Source organism: Bacillus rossius (assembly GCF_032445375.1).
Source record: "Bacillus rossius redtenbacheri isolate Brsri chromosome 9 unlocalized genomic scaffold, Brsri_v3 Brsri_v3_scf9_2, whole genome shotgun sequence".
Lineage (NCBI taxonomy): Eukaryota > Metazoa > Arthropoda > Insecta > Phasmatodea > Bacillidae > Bacillus > Bacillus rossius.
Window position 1 is genome coordinate 692,556 of NW_026962013.1, and position 20,783 is coordinate 713,338.

Consider the following 20,783-nt stretch of genomic DNA (forward strand, 5'->3'; position numbering starts at 1 on the left):
TTTTATTTAGTTTAATTAAAAGTTTTGTAATTGTTATTTGACAATTTTTTTTGTATCCAAACATATCAGTGATGAAAAAAGTAAAATATTTATAAGGATTTTCTAATAGAGATAATTTTAATCTGCTCTTTGGATATAGGCATATTATGTCGAAATTTATTGCAATATAGTGGTAGTTGATGACTAATCTGCAATTTTCGATATTCAATTTCATGACGTCAGAGGCTTTAGGTTGCTTTTGAGTCGGCCATTTTGACCCTTGGGGTTTGTGAATCTGGTGTAAAATAACTAATAATATTGCAAGGAATTGATGTAAATCGAAATATTAATATTTGCAGATATTGGCATAAGTTTTTCACGTTTCCTGCCAAATAATAATGGAAGAAAAGGCGTCTCTGAAAGAATTAGACCAATGGATAGAACAGTTAAATGAATGCAAACAACTGACAGAAAGCCAAGTCAAAACTTTATGTGATAAGGTAAGAATCTACTTATTGTATTCATAATACTGAATAAGCGGAAAGCTCCAAAATAATAGTTTTTTTTTTCAATGTGTAAATTTTATAACTTGAGATTTGACCAAAAAAAATTGAGAACAGTTATTATATAAACAATCGAATACTGCCGAATTTATTAATTCAGTCCAATTTGTGATTTCTGAAAGATTTACGGAAAAAAATATAAATTCCAAATGGTTATTACTTCCTGACCTGTTTCTAAATAGTTCTTTGGGGGCATTGTGTTAGTTCACATATTTTACCAGTATATTAACGTGTCACAAATACTCTGATGGATAACGTGAGAATGGTTGCTAGGATAATGTCAGCTACATTAAAAATACTCAAAAATAGTTTTTACAGTACGTTAGATACATTGCAAATAGTGTGTGATGATAATAGGATAGGTTAGCTAATTTTATATTCAAAAAGTTGGGTGGTCTGTTGCGGGGCACTATGCTTATACCAGTAAAAAAAAAGTTTCTGTTATAGTATATTCCACAGAATTAATTATATATGTTAAACAATTTTTTTAATTAATTAAATATGAATGGTAATATCGGATGATTGGGGCTTGCACTGAAATTCATTTCTAGGTGATTTCCTAAATTGGTGGCTTTTCCTTGGAAAAATGTTTTCTGAAAATTGTATTTTTAGCACTAAATACGTTCTTTCATTAGCCCCCAAAAAAAGTTTTCAAATTCCTATGGAGCTTAGAAACTCACAACCAGGGCTATGAAGTTGAGGGAAATTTCAGGATAAAAGCCTTTTGAAACAATAAAAAATTATCTTTAGAAAATTGCTAAAATTGCTGAAACAAGGATATTACTCCAAATGTAGGTAAATATGTATTGTACGGATTAGCGCCAAAAAAAATCGTACAAATATGAAATAACTTTCATTATATGCTCTTTTACGCCCTCTTTTCAAAACCGCCTGCGGAGATTAAAAATTCCAATTACTTTTGGAGATATCGCCGTTCTTATTTTGCAATACAAGCCCTATGTAATCATTCAACAGACGCCATTTTATATTTTGCCGTGTGTGCATGAATGCCTAAATAACAGAAATTTTCCATTAGGTAAGGTTAGTTACATGATAAATACTTCAAAATAAACGGAAATTAAAAATAATATCAATTAATTTTACTTGTATAGTTTTAAGTATTTATAATGTAACTGACCTGACATAACAAAACGGGACAAAGGTGGATTAGGTCAGGTCAGCTACAGTATAAATACTCTGAAACTGAACGGACATTAAAAATAATAAAAATTAATTTTAATGGTTGTTTAGTTTTAAAGAATTTATAATGTAGCTGACCTGACCTAACAAACCGGGAAAAAGGATGAACAGTAGGAACTCACGTAATTTTCTTTTTACGTGATGTAGTCGTTCAACTACGTCGCGAAAAAAAACAAACATAATAATACTTGTAAACAAGCAACAATGGAACGCGGGAAGCCTACGATTCACTCATCCTTCTGGACATACCCGAATACTCACGTTGGCAAGCCTTCTTTCAACAGACGAGAGGCCAACGCCCGATCGTGCATCTTCGGGTTTTTTTTTTGTTTATTGTAAATAAATATGCAACTCATGAAAACTAATGGTCAATTAGGTTATGTTAGCTACATTATAAATACTTCAAAACATTGTGGATGGTTGATTTGGTTAGGATAGCTACATTAAAAATACTGTGAAATCATGTAAACGGTTTCCTAGCGCTGGATAGCTACATATTAAAATGTTATTTGCTAAGCAACCATAAAATGATTTTACAGTTTTTTTAATGTAGCTATACTTACCTAATATAACCAACCATCTACAATGTTTTAAAGTATTTTTAATTACTTCTTGCTAATTTTAAGAAAAAAAAGGCTTGCCAACGTGAGTATTCGGGTATGTCCAGAAGGATGTGTGAATCGTAGGCTTCCCGCTAAGGCCGCGTCAGTGCACAACATGAAAATTAAAAAATTCCATATCTCCTGAAGTATTTGGAATTTCTGATCTCCGCCTTGTTTAATGAAAAGAGGAAGTTAAAGAGCACAAAATAAAGGTATTTTCGGATTTTTAAAAATTTTTTTTTAAAAAATCGCCAAAAAATGAATATTAAAAAATTTGATATCTCCAAAAGTAATTGGAATTTTTTATCTCTGCAGGCGGTTCTGAAAAGAGGACGTAAGATAGCATATAATGAAAGTTATTTCATATATGTACGATTTTTTTTGGCGGTAAATCTGTATTGTACGGATTAGCGCCAAAAAAAATCGTACAAATATGAAATAACTTTCATTATATGCTCTTTTACGTCCTCTTTTCAGAATCGCCTGCGGAGATTAAAAATTCCAATTACTTTTGGAGATATCGCCGTTCTTATTTTGCAATACAAGCCCTATGTAATCATTTCACAGGCGCCATTTTATATTTTGCAGTGTGTGCGTGAATGCCTAAATAACAGAAATTTTCCATTAGGTAAGGTTAGTTACATGATAAATACTTCAAAATAAACGGAAATTAAAATAATATCAAATAATTTTACTTGTATAGTTTTAAGTATTTACAATGTAACTGACCTGACCTAACAAAACGGGACAAAGGTAGATTAGGTCAGGTCAGCTACAGTATAAATACTTTGAAACTGAACGGACATTAAAAATAATAAAAATTAATTTTAATGGTTGTTTAGTTTTAAAGTATTTATAATGTAGCTGACCTGACCTAACAAACCGGGAAAAAGGATGAACAGTAGGAACTCACGTAATTTTCTTTTTACGTGATGTAGTCATTCAACTACGTCGCGAAAAAAAAAATCATACTTGTAAACAAGCAACAATGGTGAACGCGGGAAGCCTACGATTCACTCATCCTTCTGGACATACCCGAATACTCACGTTGGCAAGCCTTCTTTCAACAGACGAGAGGCAAATGCCCGATCGTGCATCTTCGGTTTTTTTTGTTTATTGTAAATAAATATGCAACTAATGAAAACTAATGGTCAATTGATTATGTTAGCTTCATTGTAAATACTTCAAAACATTGTGGATGGTTGATTTGGTTAGGATAGCTACATTAAAAATACTGTGAAATCATGAAAACGGTTTCCTAGCGCTGGATAGCTACATATTAAAAAGTTATTTGCTAAGCAACCATAAAATGATTTTACAGTTTTTTTAATGTAGCTATACTTACCTAATATAACCAACCATCTACAATGTTTTAAAGTATTTTTAATTACTTCTTGCTAATTTTAAGAAAAGAATGCTTGCCAACGTGAGTATTCGGGTATGTCCAGAAGGATGTGTGAATCGTAGGCTTCCCGCTGAAACGCCGCGTCAGTGCACAACATGAAAATTAAAAAATTCCATATCTCCTAAAGTATTTGGAATTTCTGATCTCCGTCGGGTTTAATGAAATGAGGAAGTTAAAGAGCACAGAATAAAGGTATTTTCGGATTTTTAAATTTTTTTTTAAAAAAATCGCCAAAAAATGAATATTAAAAAATTCGATATCTCCAAAAGTAATTGGAATTTTTTATCTCCGCAGGCGGTTCTGAAAAGAGGACGTAATATAGCATATAATGAAAGTTATTTCATATTTGTACGATTTTTTTTGGCGCTAATCCGTACAATACAGATTTACCTTTTTGGCACTAATCCGTACAATACATATTTACCCAAATGTAATAATTTTACATAAATGTTTACTAAATAATTCAACTTGCTGACACACACAGTTCTCTGACCTAATGGCTGTTTTGCACAGCAAAGTTTCCTAAATTATCATGCAATCAGGATCAAGTGCAAGGAGTATTTATGTACTAAATTAAAACAGCAAGCATCATTTACAACAGGATCAATGTATCGGGATGTATACAATGCCATCAGGATCAAACGCAAAGAATTTGGGTATTGCATTTAACTAGTGGTTTAAGTTCACCTATGTCTGAGGTGGTACAGCTCATTCCCTTTGAGCACAAAATGTAGAAAATTGCAATCATCTAGAACTGTCACGAAACATGGATTCCATGAGTTACCCAATGTAATGAGAAATTTTCTGTTTATTCAAACACTCTCAGAAACACTGGGTATCTTACATCAGAAAATACATTGGTAAAAAATTTCTCTTCACAATTTATTATGCTTGCACTAAGAAATTACCCCACTAAATGATACGCCAATGACAAAATAACAAATTCACTTTACAATTCTTGCCTTCGTTATGAACTGTTTGCCACTGTGTGTAAATACACTCCTTAAAATATAAACAACACAAATCCACAATGATAGAATATTCAACAATTTTAACTAATTAAAAATAGTGGGAAAACTGTACATCACCTGCATTTATAGTGTACACACGTGTAAAATGTATAAAACCTTTTCCATAGTTATTAAAATACCATGATTTACACAAATACAATGAAGACAACCCAGTTAACATAGGGAAAACAAATTCTTTACATGAATACACCACTTGAACTGAAAGCATTTTGCAAGTATGTACCTACTTAATTAAAAATCTGATATTGTACTCCGGTCTACAACATCCACCACAATTGTTATTACAGCTGAAATTTATCATATTTAAAATGGCTGTTAATTTTTAGAGTAGCAGCTTTTCAATGAATAAAATAATAAAATTCTGAAAATGGGTTTGCGAACACTAAAACCGTGTTTGAAAATTCTAACTGTATTTTATAGGTGAATGAGGTGTGTGGTGTACAGTGACATGCCTGCCGCCTGTCCAACAAAGCTAGTTTAGGGCCAGTTTAGTATTTATTTTGAGGGTTTTTTTTGTCGCTGTCAGTTTTATTAATGTGGTTCCATATCATGGAACCATATTCTAATTTGGATCTTACTAAGGCTATACATAGTGTGAGAATGGAGGAATAAAAATTACTAGCATAATAGGTAGGCCTAATATATTCAATTAAAGATAAGGGTCTATGGGAACTAGAAACTGAAGCATTGACATGTTGATTGAATTGTAACTTAGAATCTAATATAATGCTTAGATCTTTAATGAAAGGAGTAACTGAAAATTTAGTGTTATCTAACTTATAATCATACCTGTTGGAGCATAGTTTCCTTGTAGACTTACATTATTTTAAATTTTTTCCTTGTTAAGATCGACTTGATTTATTTCACGCCATTTATTAATTTTAGAAGTGTCTTCTGGAGTGAGATACAATATGTATGAAAGTAATCTTTCTAAAGGGTTTCGAGTGTTCAGCAAATAAGACCACTAGAATGATGTATATTGAAGAGCAGAGGTGATGTTCTGGCCGCTGTGACGCCACAAGCTCAGCTGATTGCGACGGTGTTGACTGCCACTTGTTTCTGTCTCTCAAGGCGAAGGAAATCCTGGCCAAAGAGTCGAACGTGCAGGAGGTGAAATGCCCGGTGACCGTGTGTGGGGACGTGCACGGCCAGTTCCACGACCTCATGGAGCTGTTCCGGATAGGCGGGCGTTCGCCCGACACAAACTACCTGTTCATGGGCGACTACGTGGACCGCGGCTACTACTCCGTCGAGACCGTCACGCTCCTTGTCGCTCTTAAGGTGCGTCGCCCACTTCGCTCCAGTGTCAAGATAACGTGACCTAAGTGCTTCCGAAGTGAAATAATTCCTTGCCGATCGTGACTTATCAAGCCACTTATTTCTACTATCCACAAATTTCATTTTGTATATACTTTTTCCAAATCCTAAGTTTACAAAAAAAAAATTACAATTTTTTTTTTATTTTCCAGAAATTCTTTTATATTACCTTTGTCCATCTTTTATAAGTTAAAACTTTGTAACTGCTATTAAGGCAAATATCCTTTCGTTAAGCAAGTGTATGTGTAACAGGTATATGTGCATCATGATAGCAACAATACACACAATTTACCGTTAGATTTTACTGGCCAACGCTTAATGCAATGTGACAGCAGTATAAACTTTCTTATAAAGTAACCTGATTCTTTCGGTACTTCTTAACAGTCCAAGCGTTTGCATTTTCTCGGCTTCTGGGTGTAGGCCGTGTCAGGTAATTGTCTTGTGACGTTTCTGCAGTCATTGCAGCTGCCATCAGTGTGTGTGTGGTCTACTTGAATTTTTCTTGGGGTGCTATTTCAGGCCAACCCCTGTTTTCGTGAGTGGTTTTTGTGAATAAAACCTCAGTGTCTATTCAGTTTTATACAGTAGATAGTATGTTAAAATTATGATTCTATTTTATTAATAAAATTTATTCCCTTCAAACCGTTACCTGTAACAAATTAAAATTGATTTGCAGTTTGTTAATCATAATACTACTAGAATGATGAAGAAAGCTATTATTTTTCTTTTGCCAGGAAAATTGGTAAATTTAGATAAACGTTGTTGGTAGGAAAGTAATTTAATTTTACATGTGGTTCCATGTAAAAGTTACACTGTATATGTTTTTTAACACAAGAATTTCTGTTCACTTCAGTATGGTGTATCTTTAATATTTTGAATTTTGTTTCCAAAAGCAATTTCACTTCACATTTAAGTTGTCGTCCCAACTAAATGTAATACAGCAAAAATACACGATATCTTTTTTCCCCCTTATTTCCCATCATAATGTAATTAATGATTAGAAGATCTATTTAATGAAAAAATTTTGAACACCACCTATGCAAAAATATTAATTTCTGTGTTAGGAAAATTTACCACAGTATAATTTTGAGATATTCAACAATTCCCTTGTGAAGAGTTTGAAAGTGAGTGTGCTTGCAGGTGAGGTACAGAGAGAGAATAACGATCCTGAGGGGGAACCACGAGTCGCGACAGATCACGCAGGTGTACGGCTTCTACGACGAGTGTCTGCGCAAGTACGGCAACGCCAACGTGTGGAAGTTCTTCACAGACCTGTTTGACTACCTGCCGCTGACCGCGCTGGTGGACGGGCAGATATTCTGCCTGCACGGGGGCCTGTCCCCCTCCATCGACACCCTAGACCACATCCGGGCCCTGGACCGCCTGCAGGAGGTGCCCCACGAGGTGTGTTGCAACACTTTGGCCCTTGTCCATGCTCTTTGAGCAGCTGTACCTACAGTGCGGAGTTATACATCTTGTTTTTTTTTTATAATTTTGATTATTTGGTGGGTGTGATGTTTTTGTTTACTAGAGAAACTACTATGCATTTTATATTATACCAGGTTTTATGTTGTTTCTCTTTAATTACAAGATGCAAAACCACCCAAAAAAAAAATTCAAGTGGAGAAAAATTAATTACTGGAAAACTTCAGAAAAAATTGTGAAAAATAGTGCAGAATAATTTGCTAACGTTATGATAAAACATGTTTGCAATGTGTTATGTACATTTTCCTAATTTGTTAACACAACATATAGAAGTGTTCACATTGTGGTCAGTTATGGCAAATGTTGGGTAATTTGTATCACTTTTTTTTTTTTTTTTTTTAAAGTGTTACTTCTTTTGGTACAATGAGAGTAAAGTTTCAAGGCCAAATATTTATGCAACGTTTTTGATGCAAAAAGGACAGAGTATAGGTACTTGGCCAAATAGATATACAGCATTGGAGTATGATTGATCGTTTCATTGATTATTAAGGGTCACATGATGATACAACTGCAGTGAAATGAATGATGCTTGCAGGGACGTAATTCTGATGACCTCAGTCATGTTGTATGTGTATCAGCAATGGAGTATGATTGATCGTTTCATTGATTCTTAAGGCTCACATGATGATACAACTGCAGTGAAATGAATGATGCTTGCAGGGACGTAATTCTGATGACCTCTGTCATGTTCTATGTGTATCAGCAATGGAGTATGATTGATCGTTTCATTGATTATTAAGGGTCACATGATGATACAACTGCAGTGAAATAAGTGATGCTTGCAGGGACGTAATTCTGATGACCTGAGTCATATTGTGTTTGTATCAGCAATGGAGTATGATTGATCGTTTCATTGATTATTAAGGGTCACATGATGATACAACTGCAGTGAAATAAGTGATGCTTGCAGGGACGTAATTCTGATGACCTCAGTCATATTGTGTTTGTATCAGCAATGGAGTATGATCGATCGTTTCATTGATTATTAAGGGTCACATGATGATACAACTGCAGTGAAATGAATGATGCTTGCAGGGACGTAATTCTGATGACCTCAGTCATGTTGTATGTGTATCAGCAATGGAGTATGATTGATCGTTAATTGATTATTAAGGGTCACATGATGATACAACTGCAGTGAAATGAATGATGCTTGCAGGGACGTAATTCTGATGACCTCAGTCATGTTGTATGTGTATCAGCAATGGAGTATGATTGATCGTTTCATTGATTATTAAGGGTCACATGATGATACAACTGCAGTGAAATGAATGATGCTTGCAGGGACGTAATTCTGATGACCTCAGTCATGTTGTATGTGTATCAGCAATGGAGTATGATTGATCGTTTCATTGATTATTAAGGGTTACATGATGATACAACTGCAGTGAAATAAGTGACGCTTGCAGGGACGTAATTCTGATGACCTCAGTCATGATGTATGTGCAGAGCTGCCAACCATTACGGATTTTCCGTAATTATTGCGGATTTAACACCGAATTACGGAACATCGCTGGTTTATTACGGAAACGGCTTTGTGCTGCACGGTAACGGAAAAAATTCCGTTTCTGGTGTACGTTTTTCGTGAACGCAGTTCGAATACATCCCGTGGTTGCGAAATAACCGAACTGGTATGTGTGTGCATGTACTGTTGAAATAAGTAGATTAATTTTCATGTTTTGAAATAATAATGGGATGGTATTACGACCGTTGTACGACACAACTAGTACATATTCTCGGACTTTTCGTTTGTTGGCTACTTACATCACAATAATTTTTGTACGGTACTTTGGCTAACCTGTGTTGTTTTAATTTATTTCTTGAAAGGCATTTTTTTCATCATAGTGTTTTTGTCGTGTCTTCAGACGTGAAATATTTTTGTTTTTCAATAGTGTTGTGTTCTTTAGTGCCGGTTGTAGAAATGAAGCTTGTGACAACAAAAGTGTTACTGGGGAAAAAAAGAACGCAATTCTTCAGAACTTTCGACCTAAACTATTCATAAGAATGGCCATGCTTGTTGTCTTCAAATGTTTTGGAACACCACGCGTCTTTTAATGTATGCACGTGTGACTTTTCGATTGCACATGGTGGAAGGGATGACTATAGATGGCATATTGAATCAAAGAAACATGCGGAACATTTTATAGCCATGACTAGCAATAAATCTGTATCGTCGTTTTTTCGCTACATCTGAAGAAACGAAAGTAACGAACGGAGAGTTATTGTTTGCAAGATCTTTTCTTTGTCTTCTGTTGTTTGTTTACAAGACAGTTCTAATCCAACCAGGATAAAAGAAGCAAATAAAAAGACAGTTGTTCACAAGTTTAACTTTGAATACTTTGAATTGAAGGTTCAAAATTTCCAGTAAAATTATTCACATTTCTTACATATTCAGATGATTGTATTGTTCGAATTAGTTTCTTTTCTTCGATTCATTAATTTGCATTGTATTCATATACATAGGCCTATATATTTTCATTTTATTTTTGCATATTATTGTCCTTGTTTTATCTTGTGTGTGTCATAATTCCCCAGGAAAAATTTGTCGTGCATTATTTACGCGTACTTTTTTTCATATAATTGTCATTACTGATGGGTGTGATTTGAGGTTGGCAGCTCTGTATGTGTATCAGCAATGGAGTATGATCGATCGTTTCATTGATTATTAAGGGTCACATGATGATACAACTGCAGTGAAATGAATGATGCTTGCAGGGACGTAATTCTGATGACCTCAGTCATGTTGTATGTGTATCAGCAATGGAGTATGATTGATCGTTAATTGATTATTAAGGGTCACATGATGATACAACTGCAGTGAAATGAATGATGCTTGCAGGGACGTAATTCTGATGACCTCAGTCATGTTGTATGTGTATCAGCAATGGAGTATGATTGATCGTTTCATTGATTATTAAGAGTCACATGATGATACAACTGCAGTGAAATGAATGATGCTTGCAGGGACGTAATTCTGATGACCTCAGTCATGTTGTATGTGTATCAGCAATGGAGTATGATTGATCGTTTCATTGATTATTAAGGGTCACATGATGATACAACTGCAGTGAAATGAATGATGCTTGCAGGGACGTAATTCTGATGACCTGAGTCATATTGTGTTTGTATCAGCAATGGAGTATGATTGATCGTACATTGATTATTAAGGGTCACATGATGATAGAACTGCAGTGAAATAAGTGATGCTTGCAGGGACGTAATTCTGATGACCTGAGTCATATTGTGTTTGTATCAGCAATGGAGTATGATTGATCGTTTCATTGATTATCAAGGGTCACATGATGGTACAACTGCAGTGAAATAAGTGATGCTTGCAGGGACGTAATTCTAATGACCAGAGACATGTTTTGTGTGTGTATCAGCACAATACAAAGTGTGCGCACTACTAGCAAAAAATAAAATTATTTAATCAGGCCAACAAATATCGGCTGGTGGTAATCTGTTTTGCTGTGTAGTCTTGTGGTATAACTCAAATAGGGAAAAATTGAACTGCCTCTCATATTATACGAATGGAAGCAGATGATTTGTCAAAAAATTCACTTGTGACAGTGTGTGGCACAAGTTTTGGTGGTCATGTGCAGTAAAAATTATTTTGTTATTGTTTGGAAGAATGAGTTTTTTTTTTTTTTTTTTTTAATTAATGATACAGTTAAAAATTTTAATATAAACATATTTTTTTTTCCACAAACGCGGAACTTTATAAGCGGGCAGCATTTTTTAACGCAAAAATTATGAATGGAAAAAATTAACATAGGAATACGTATTTGGAAGTGATCAAGGGAATAATTTTGTGAACTTAATAAGCGGGAAAATTATAATGCGGGAACTTCTTACTTGAGTTTTACTGTATATAAACTTTGTGACTCAAAAACTGGGTACATTTTTCTTTTTCGATGTACACAAGGAAGACAGAAGGCCAACAAGCTACACTGGCCAGTGAAACTGTTGTTATGAAGCTAATGGAACAGTTTCAAGGGATTGGTCACACTCTGTTTGTGGATAACTGGTACAGTACGCCATAAGAGTTGCATAATCATGGAACTAATGTTGTTGGAGGCATAACTGGCAGAATAACATGCCGAATTGCTGAATTCAAACAAAAGGTGCGCAGGGGGAAAGTTTTATCAGGTACAGTGAAAATATGAGCTTGGTAAAGTGGTTGGACAAAAAACCAGTTTGTGTTGTCTACATGTAACAGAGAAATTGACTATGCTTTGACGAATAAGGTAGACGGTAAAATAAAGATGGCTGTTGTTAAGTCCAGAGTTGTGTTGGACTACAATACCGGGATGGGAGGTGTGGATAAGCAGGAACAACAGTTGGCATATTTTCCCATATGGGGTGGTGTGTGAAAGGATACAAAAACGTTTTCTTTTATGCAATGGACATGGCACAGTATGACACATTTTTGCTGTGGATGTCAGTTACTGGAATTAAAGCGAAGTACAGTGAATTCAGAATTTGTCGTCACTGACTATAAGGACATCACTATAAATGGCAGGGACGCAGATCTGCTTGTGACACTCCAGTGAGGCTTCAAGCTGCTCACTGGGCTCATTTCCACCCAATCCTGGCGAGCGACGCCCATCCAGTGCTAGCAACACGAGAAGTGAAACACGGTTGGGCACTTAGATTGCCAGAGTGTTTTGAGATCTACCACACATAAACCAAGTAGTGACGCTAAATTATGTTTTGTTATGTGGTTTTAAGCCTTGTACATTAAGTGGTTCTTAATACAAATTTTAGTTTGTTGTGATTAAAACAATTTGTATCCAGGAATTTTGTCCTGATAGTATGTGATTTTGTGCTAAATTTTTGTAATTGGGCTGAGTTTATGGTGGAAGGAAAAAAAAGTGAGGGAACAGGTTAAATCTTTAATGAATAATGCGTTAAAATACATACATGAATAAACAGTGGATTACTGTGTCATTGTTAAAAAAAAGTTTTAGATTAATATACGAAATCCTATAAATATGATGTCTTGAAAGTTCAGCAATGTTTGTTTACCTCAAATATTTAGAGCAGTTGGCAGCACTGAATTTTCGAGAATTGCATTGGAACATTGGAGGCGTTTTTAACTTTGTTCCTAATCTTAAACAATCGTTCTGAAAGTAGTTCTGTTCGGTTAAAAGAATTATTTTAGATTAAAAATCAGAAATTATTAAATGTTAACCGTCATTATAACAAAGTCCAAATGTGAATTGTATGCATCGACTGTTAAACCTCGGCGCTCTGTCGCATCGCACATGTTTACAGAATTATTTACATCGTATATAGTTAATGGCAAAAGAGTTTTTATTTGAAAGACCTAAAGTTAGCATACTTTGTCTTGGAATTAGTGGAAGATGGCTTACAAACTAGTTTAAAAAAATGCCTGTGTCAAGATGGTATTGAACCCATATACCACAGTTACTGGCTTTAATATTTAGTGTGAAAGAGTGACAGCTGCAAACTTCCAAACTGACTGTGAAAAGTTTAATTAATATGCTTTGGCTATAAATATAGAGCTGTGTATAACTTTTGATATAATTATTCTTTTAATTGATGTTTTCATGTTAAAGCACCATAATAATGCTTTAAAATTATTTTCAGGAGAAATACTTTATTAAAATTTGATTGTTAATTTACAATATTGGTGTTTATTTCAGTGTGAAATTTGATCCACCAAGTTTGATTGGTAATGCAGGTGACTTGAGGACAGTATTGTGGAGATGCGTGTAGCGAGGTGGGAGTGTTGCAGGTGACTTGAGGACAGTATTGTAGAGATGCTTGTAGCGAGGTGGGAGTGTTGCAGGTGACTTGAGGACAGTATTGTGGAGATGCTTGTAGCGAGGTGGGAGTGTTGCAGGTGACTTGAGGACAGTATTGTGGAGATGCGTGTAGCGAGGTGGGAGTGTTGCAGGTGACTTGAGGACAGTATTGTGGAGATGCGTGTAGCGAGGTGGGAGTGTTGCAGGTGACTTGAGGACAGTATTGTGGAGATGCTTGTAGCGAGGTGGGAGTGTTGCAGGTGACTTGAGGACAGTATTGTGGAGATGCGTGTAGCGAGGTGGGAGTGTTGCAGGTGACTTGAGGACAGTATTGTGGAGATGCGTGTAGCGAGGTGGGAGTGTAGCAGGTGACTTGAGGACAGTATTGTGGAGATGCTTGTAGCGAGGTGGGAGTGTTGCAGGTGACTTGTGGACAGTATTGTGGAGATGCTTGTAGCGAGGTGGGAGTGTTGCAGGTGACTTGAGGACAGTATTGTGGAAAAGCGTGTAGCGAGGTGGGAGTGTTGCAGGTGACTTGAAGACAGTATTGTGGAGATGCGTGTAGCGAGGTGGGAGTGTTGCAGGTGACTTGAGGACAGTATTGTGGAGATGCGTGTAGCGAGGTGGGAGTGTTGCAGGTGACTTGAGGACAGTATTGTGGAGATGCGTGTAGCGAGGTGGGAGTGTTGCAGGTGACTTGAGGACAGTATTGTGGAGATGCGTGTAGCGAGGTGGGAGTGTTGCAGGTGACTTGAGGACAGTATTGTGGAGATGCTTGTAGCGAGGTGGGAGTGTTGCAGGTGACTTGAGGACAGTATTGTGGAGATGCTTGTAGCGAGGTGGGAGTGTTGCAGGTGACTTGAGGACAGTATTGTGGAGATGCGTGTAGCGAGGTGGGAGTGTTGCAGGTGACTTGAGGACAGTATTGTGGAGATGCGTGTAGCGAGGTGGGAGTGTTGCAGGTGACTTGAGGACAGTATTGTGGAGATGCGTGTAGCGAGGTGGGAGTGTTGCAGGTGACTTGAGGACAGTATTGTGGAGATGCTTGTAGCGAGGTGGGAGTGTTGCAGGTGACTTGAGGACAGTATTGTGGAGATGCTTGTAGCGAGGTGGGAGTGTTGCAGGTGACTTGAGGACAGTATTGTGGAGATGCGTGTAGCGAGGTGGGAGTGTTGCAGGGCCCCATGTGCGACCTGCTGTGGTCGGACCCCGACGACAGAGGGGGCTGGGGCATCTCGCCGCGCGGAGCCGGCTACACCTTCGGCCAGGACATATCCGAGACCTTCAACCACTCGAATGGCCTGACCCTCGTCTCCAGAGCGCACCAGCTGGTCATGGAAGGTTACAACTGGTGAGTCTGCGCTCGTCACACTCCAGCGATGCAACAATAGTGGTGTTCCAGAAATTTTTTAAAATATTTAATAATGGGATTCTTTTATTCTGAACTGGTACTAAATGTAAAACATCTTATCACAATCTGTATGCTTTTACGTGAGGTACTTAACAGGAGGTTCTACGTATTACCTAGTTTTGGGGGATACAATTGAACATCAAATACAGGACATCTATAGGTCACGAAAGTGGTGAAGAAGTAACGAAACCAAAAGGTAGGTATCGGATGTTAAGATTTGAAGCTCTTTGAAGTTACTGGTAAAGATTACAAAGGCTCTTAAAACAAGATAATCTAAAAAAAATTTAATTACTAGGTTTTCCCTCATTTGAAATGAGTAAATACTCCTAAACTTTGCATTAAAAAAATGGAATAAAAAGACAAAAGTCATTTGGTTGTTTATTTTTATTTACAACATAGTGTACACCAATTCATTGATGTTGATTAGCAAAATTTAGAGGAAGAATCATAGAACTTACAAACCATCCAATCTGGCTAGTTACAAAGTTATATATATTTATATATACACATACTTATACACACACACACACACACACACACTACACTCTCTCTCCCTCTTTTTAAGAAAACAGGAGCCTGTTTATGTGTTGTCAGTCTAATTGGAGCCTTGGAAATTACTGAGTAATACATTCCATGGAGACTTATCTGCTGCACGCCGGCCGTTGCTGCGGTGTCTCAGTGAGAGGCACTGGAGACAGCACAATGGGGAAGCATGAAGCAGCCTGCCAGCTCCAGTGCTGGAACCCCACTGCGTAAATATAAACACAGCCTTGGTAAAAACAAGAAAGTTACTGAACAAACGCTGTTGACAAAACTTTAAAAATTATGTGCAAGGGTTAGTTTCGGGCATTGAGTTCCACTTACTGCTGTGGAAAAATCTGTAACATCTCACTTAAGAAATCACGTAGGTACAAGTCTCAATATAGTTGCTGGTTTGGCCGTTGTGCGATAAGACCGATTCCTTTCTAAGTAAAAGAACCAGTAACATGTAGCTGATAGTGTATTTTCGAGAACTGGAACCAGGATAATCTGAAACTGTACCATCCCTACTTGATAGTACACATGTGGAATGGTCTATTTCGCTACAGATGCTAACAAGTACTGTGGTAATGTGATGGGGGTGATGTGTCGCAGGTGTCACGACAGGAACGTTGTCACCATATTCTCTGCCCCCAACTACTGCTACCGCTGTGGTAACCAGGCAGCCATCATGGAGCTGGACGATGCCCTCAAGTATTCATTGTGAGTACCCTGCTTGTAGTTGCTGTGGCAGTGCAGTGACGGTGGGGTACGTGGTTCTGAGCCGAGGGTGGGCGTGCTTGCAGCCTGCAGTTCGACCCGGCCCCACGGCGCGGGGAGCCCCACGTCACCCGCCGGACGCCCGACTACTTCCTGTAAGCCACCGGCACCGCTGGCCCACACAGCCCCAGCACCCGTCGACCAGGGTCTGTTAGGAAGCCTTGCAACCACCCGTTACTGTCTGTATCTCTGTGTATATTACTGAACTAGCGATGGCCCGTCGCCGCGCGTCTCGCGAGCCTGTGGGGTGTGCATTATGATGTAAAGGACATAGCAAATTACAATGTAGGCATTTTTGTGGCCTGAATAATTTTTCCTTCGAATGTTTGAGTTCTGTGACTTGCGCTTCTGATTTGTCTCCTGTGCGTGCTGTCCGGATCACGGCTCTGGAAGCGAGCGAGTGGAGTAAATACTGTAATGAATAGCTTTATCCAAGCCTGTATCATATGCTGCTGAGGTTGTTTTTATTAATAAGTGTCTAAAAAAAAATAGTGGTGTCAACTCTTTCCTCAGTGTAAAAAAAAAAACTATTTCTTTACATCATCACTTAGTTTTTAGAATATTTTTCAGTCTAACTTGTCTTATAAATATTTTGTGCTGTATGAATAAGAAACTTCTACTTGGACCATAATAAAGCATTTCCTTAAAAAACTTTCATTCATGGGAGATTTATTTTTGTTAAGTAACAGGAATAAAAATGCTACATTGCTATTTTTCCTTTTGTGCACAAAGCTTTTTGAATGTCCTCTCACAAAAATCTCATTATTTTTTGCTAGCACTGTTTGTTACTGTTACCTCAAGTTTGGCAGTTTTCAAGATGTCTGTTGCACCCAGGGATTTTTTAGAAATGTCTTCTTAACCTCTTGCATATAATTGCTCACATCAACAGGTGTACATTCTTAAGGGGCCTGGTCAGGAGTGAACGATTAGTCTCTCTCTCTGGTGCTTCCAAGTGCAAGTTGATTGGACAACTGATTTTTAAGTGAACATCCATTGTGTACTTCATTGAACGCAAATTTATATATAATATATTTTAGCTATCAAATTATATCTGCCGAGAATATAGCAGCTGTGTTTGATGGCACACGTACACTTGTGCATACTTGTACACTCATTCTCACATATTCCAGCACTCGGATACTTGCAAACATTTCTAGTCACACTCATGAGTACACTTGTAAATGTGTTTAAATATTTGTGTATCTACATATTGCAGATCCTTCTGTCAGTGAAGTTTTGCTTTTAACATGTGTGGTGACATCTTTTTCCCTCCCTTTTATTTAGTCTAGCACTAAAGTTAAATCTCTTTTAAAAAGGACATTTGTGTTGATTACACTGATATAAACTGCTTAATGTAAAATTCATACTGTGGGGTGAGTACCACAATTAGGTAACTACAGGACAAATATGCTGTTTCGAGAATAAACTTAAATAAATGTTTTTTTCATTATTTTGAGATACTTTGATGATTGATTTTTAAAAACATATACAGTAGAACCCCTATCATACAATTTTCAACGGAGGGCACAAAAATGGTGTATGATGCGGGAAAGTGTATGAAAAGGGAATGGCAATAATAACATTTTTTTTCAATCATCTAGCATACCAGCACAATGTCTGATTAAACTTAAATACATAATGTGTAAATAATTGCATTATGTATATTAATGAAAGATATGAATTCATCATTATATATACATATAATAAAACCACCAGAAATGTAAAATACAGTCCATAATGCCCATAATCAAGTAAAGCAGTCCTTTCTTGGAAGGGGGGGAAAGTCACCAAGCCTAAATTAGAAATAAAAAACTTAGGCTATTGTAAAAAGAAAATCAGAAATTTTTGCTTGTTTGTTTCATTTTACAAACAACTTTATGCAACAGAACAATTTTCAATAAAATGTTAACTTGAGAAACGTAAAATACAAAACAATCCGGCCGTAAGAAAACAATAACAAACGGCTATATTCAGTTCAAAGATTAATGAATGCACAAAATGAGATCCGTGCCTTGGTAAAGCGCGTGCACCATTTTCATAATCATTGCTAGTTTGCGCCACTAGTCTCGCTTGGTGCTGGCCATAGATGCTAGTAGCGAGGTGCACAGTCTTCCTGATACTATCTATCTATGGTGCGATGAAGTTATTTTCTTACGTTTGCAAAGGTAAACAATGAACGTTTTTCAAAATAAAAGCATTAAAAGATATTTTTTCAGGAGGAATATAACGAAAAAATTTGTGAATTTTAGGACTTTTCCGCTTTGTAAAAACGTATGAAACGGGAAATTCGTGATTTTATAAGTGTACGTTCCGGGAAAGTAAACCATTGTAAATATAGTACTTTCGGCGGGACCAAAATTAATCGGCGTATGACACGGGAAAATGTATGAAACGGGAACGTATCATCGAGGTTCTACTGTACTGAATTTCAAGTTGCAGCATATTTCAGAAGTAGTCAATTGGGACTTTCCTGTGCATTTTACCATATTTCACTCATTTTGTAGTAACTTAGTTGTATTACTCAGCTAACATATGTACATGTTTTTGAAGTTAAGGAGAATTTTTTTTTTTTCCACTCAGGTAAGACCTATCTAGTAGTTTAAAGTACATAAACAGTTTTAGTATGTAGCTGATTGTAGGCAGGTAAAAATAAAAATTTTATTCAATGAAAGCCTCATTTTTACGATGACTTATAACTAGAACTGGGTGGGAGGGATCTTTCCTGAAATGTCTGGCAGAAAAATAGTTTTTTCCGTTCACAATTTTATTTCGGTAGTAAACAAGTCCATGTGCCATACATGTGAAACGATTTTCTAATAAACCACTGCACTTTAATATATTTGAAAACATGCATGTTATAGAAAATTCACCATTTTCAGCAGTTCAAAATAAACTTATTAGCGGTTTTCAAAAATCAAATTGGCCTGGTTAAAAGACAGCATGACTTGAAAATTTCCATAATTCATGTTTTGTGAATGTTTGCCGAAAAAATTTATAGATGTTTTGAATTTTGATGTGTATGAATTCAGGTAGACTGCCTTCATTGAAAAACATACTAGTGGAAACATTCCATATACAGTAGAACCCTGTTATAACGAATCTGAAGGGAGTAGTTTATATGTTCACTATAGAGGGGAAACTTTATATCTGGGAAAACTTTTATATTGGCAATACATACTCAAAAGCAAAATCTTAACTACATAGGCCTAAGCCAAGAAAAGAACGAATGAAAATATTCAAAGCAACAGTTTTATGAGCAAATGCAGATATTATTTTTAATGAACTACACATATACAAACTTTCTATTATTTAATGGTTCTTGGACATCGGCATATTATCCTTTTTTCAGGCATTTAATACTCTGTGACGTTTTCGCAGCTTGAGAAAGAAGATTGTTCAGCTTGTTTAATGTTCTACTTAATGTGGATGTTGCAATTCCCAGTTCCTTTGCTATTAACTCGTGCGGGACAGTGGGGTTGGAGTCTACCTTTTCAATAATGTCCAGTTTATCTCGCACAGATAATGCCTTACGTTTATTTACCACATTTTTCACCAATTTTTATATACTTATTTCTTATTGAAGTACATTTGCAGCTTAATAACACAAAATTCTTTTTACCATCAAAAGAAAATAAATGAAAAATAACGAGTCTGGCGCATCAAAGATCACTGCGTATCATTTAGTATCGCAGTTGCTAAAGCTGGAACGAAATTTTCTCACTTTCTATGGAAAAATTTAGTCCACAGAGTTCTATCTAGTGGTAGTCTTACGAACCTTACTCGATCAAAATGTCCGAAACGTGAACGATAAAAATGAGACGTAAAAATATTGAATTTGCTGCTATAATGTACATACGTATTTGTGTGGCGGTAATTTACGTTTAATTTTGATAAGATATTTAATGTACACACGTTCGTCCATTCTTTAACAATGCAGGGATAACTATTTTTTATTTTCACCAAACTGATCACCATTTTTGGCTACACGTAGCCTACCGAGGCCACTCGAATACGACTTGTTTATAATATGAGCAGTGGACGATCGAGTAGCGTATTGCGGTGAAAAACTTCAATGTGATCCAGAATATATGTTTTGTGAAAAAACTAGTAATTATATGAAAATATTTGAGATAAATGTGCATTATGTCTGCAAAATTTGTTCGTGGTACACGGGAAAACGTATCAACATTGACAAAAGTTGTGCGCTATATCCAATAAATTAATACATAACCTCGCATCATTTTTCCGGGACTGAGACGGAAATTCACAATAAAAGGGAATTCATTATAGGCGGGTTTCCTTAATAAAAAACAGTTCATTTTTTTTTTCTCAAAAAAAAAGTTCACTTTAGATAATTTTGATGATGGCGAAAATGTTCTGCATACTTGCATGCTAATAACATATGGTAACAATACCGTATTTACTCGAATAATCGTCGCACCTATTGTTTGAGGTAATGAATTTGGTATTTAAGATTCTCCTCATAATCGTCGCACCCTAATTTATTGATGGCGACTGAGGCGCGAGGCGCGAATGGAACAGCCGTAAACACAATGGAACAACCTGCTTTCACGTGGTGTGTGGCGCTTCTCATTGGTCCAACCTTGAGCGGCATGTCCTAATTGGCCGTGTGGGAGGAAGGAATGTGTGTGGAAGATAAGATGCTGTGATGTTATTGTTTATCTCGTTTGCATTGGAGTGTAAAGTACCGTTAATTGCA

General features: G+C 36.5%; 1 protein-coding gene across 1 annotated transcript; it reads left to right on the forward strand.

Moving 5' to 3' along the window:
• The first annotated feature begins 67 nt into the window (after positions 1-67).
• Positions 68-16,720, forward strand: LOC134542776 (serine/threonine-protein phosphatase 2A catalytic subunit alpha isoform). The gene is made up of 6 exons (XM_063387290.1): positions 68-479; positions 5,852-6,061; positions 7,238-7,501; positions 14,532-14,704; positions 15,899-16,006; positions 16,090-16,720. The coding sequence occupies exons 1-6, from the start codon at positions 378-380 to the stop codon at positions 16,160-16,162; spliced, it is 930 nt and encodes a 309-aa protein (XP_063243360.1). The 5' UTR covers positions 68-377; the 3' UTR covers positions 16,163-16,720.
• The last annotated feature ends 4,063 nt before the right edge of the window (positions 16,721-20,783 follow it).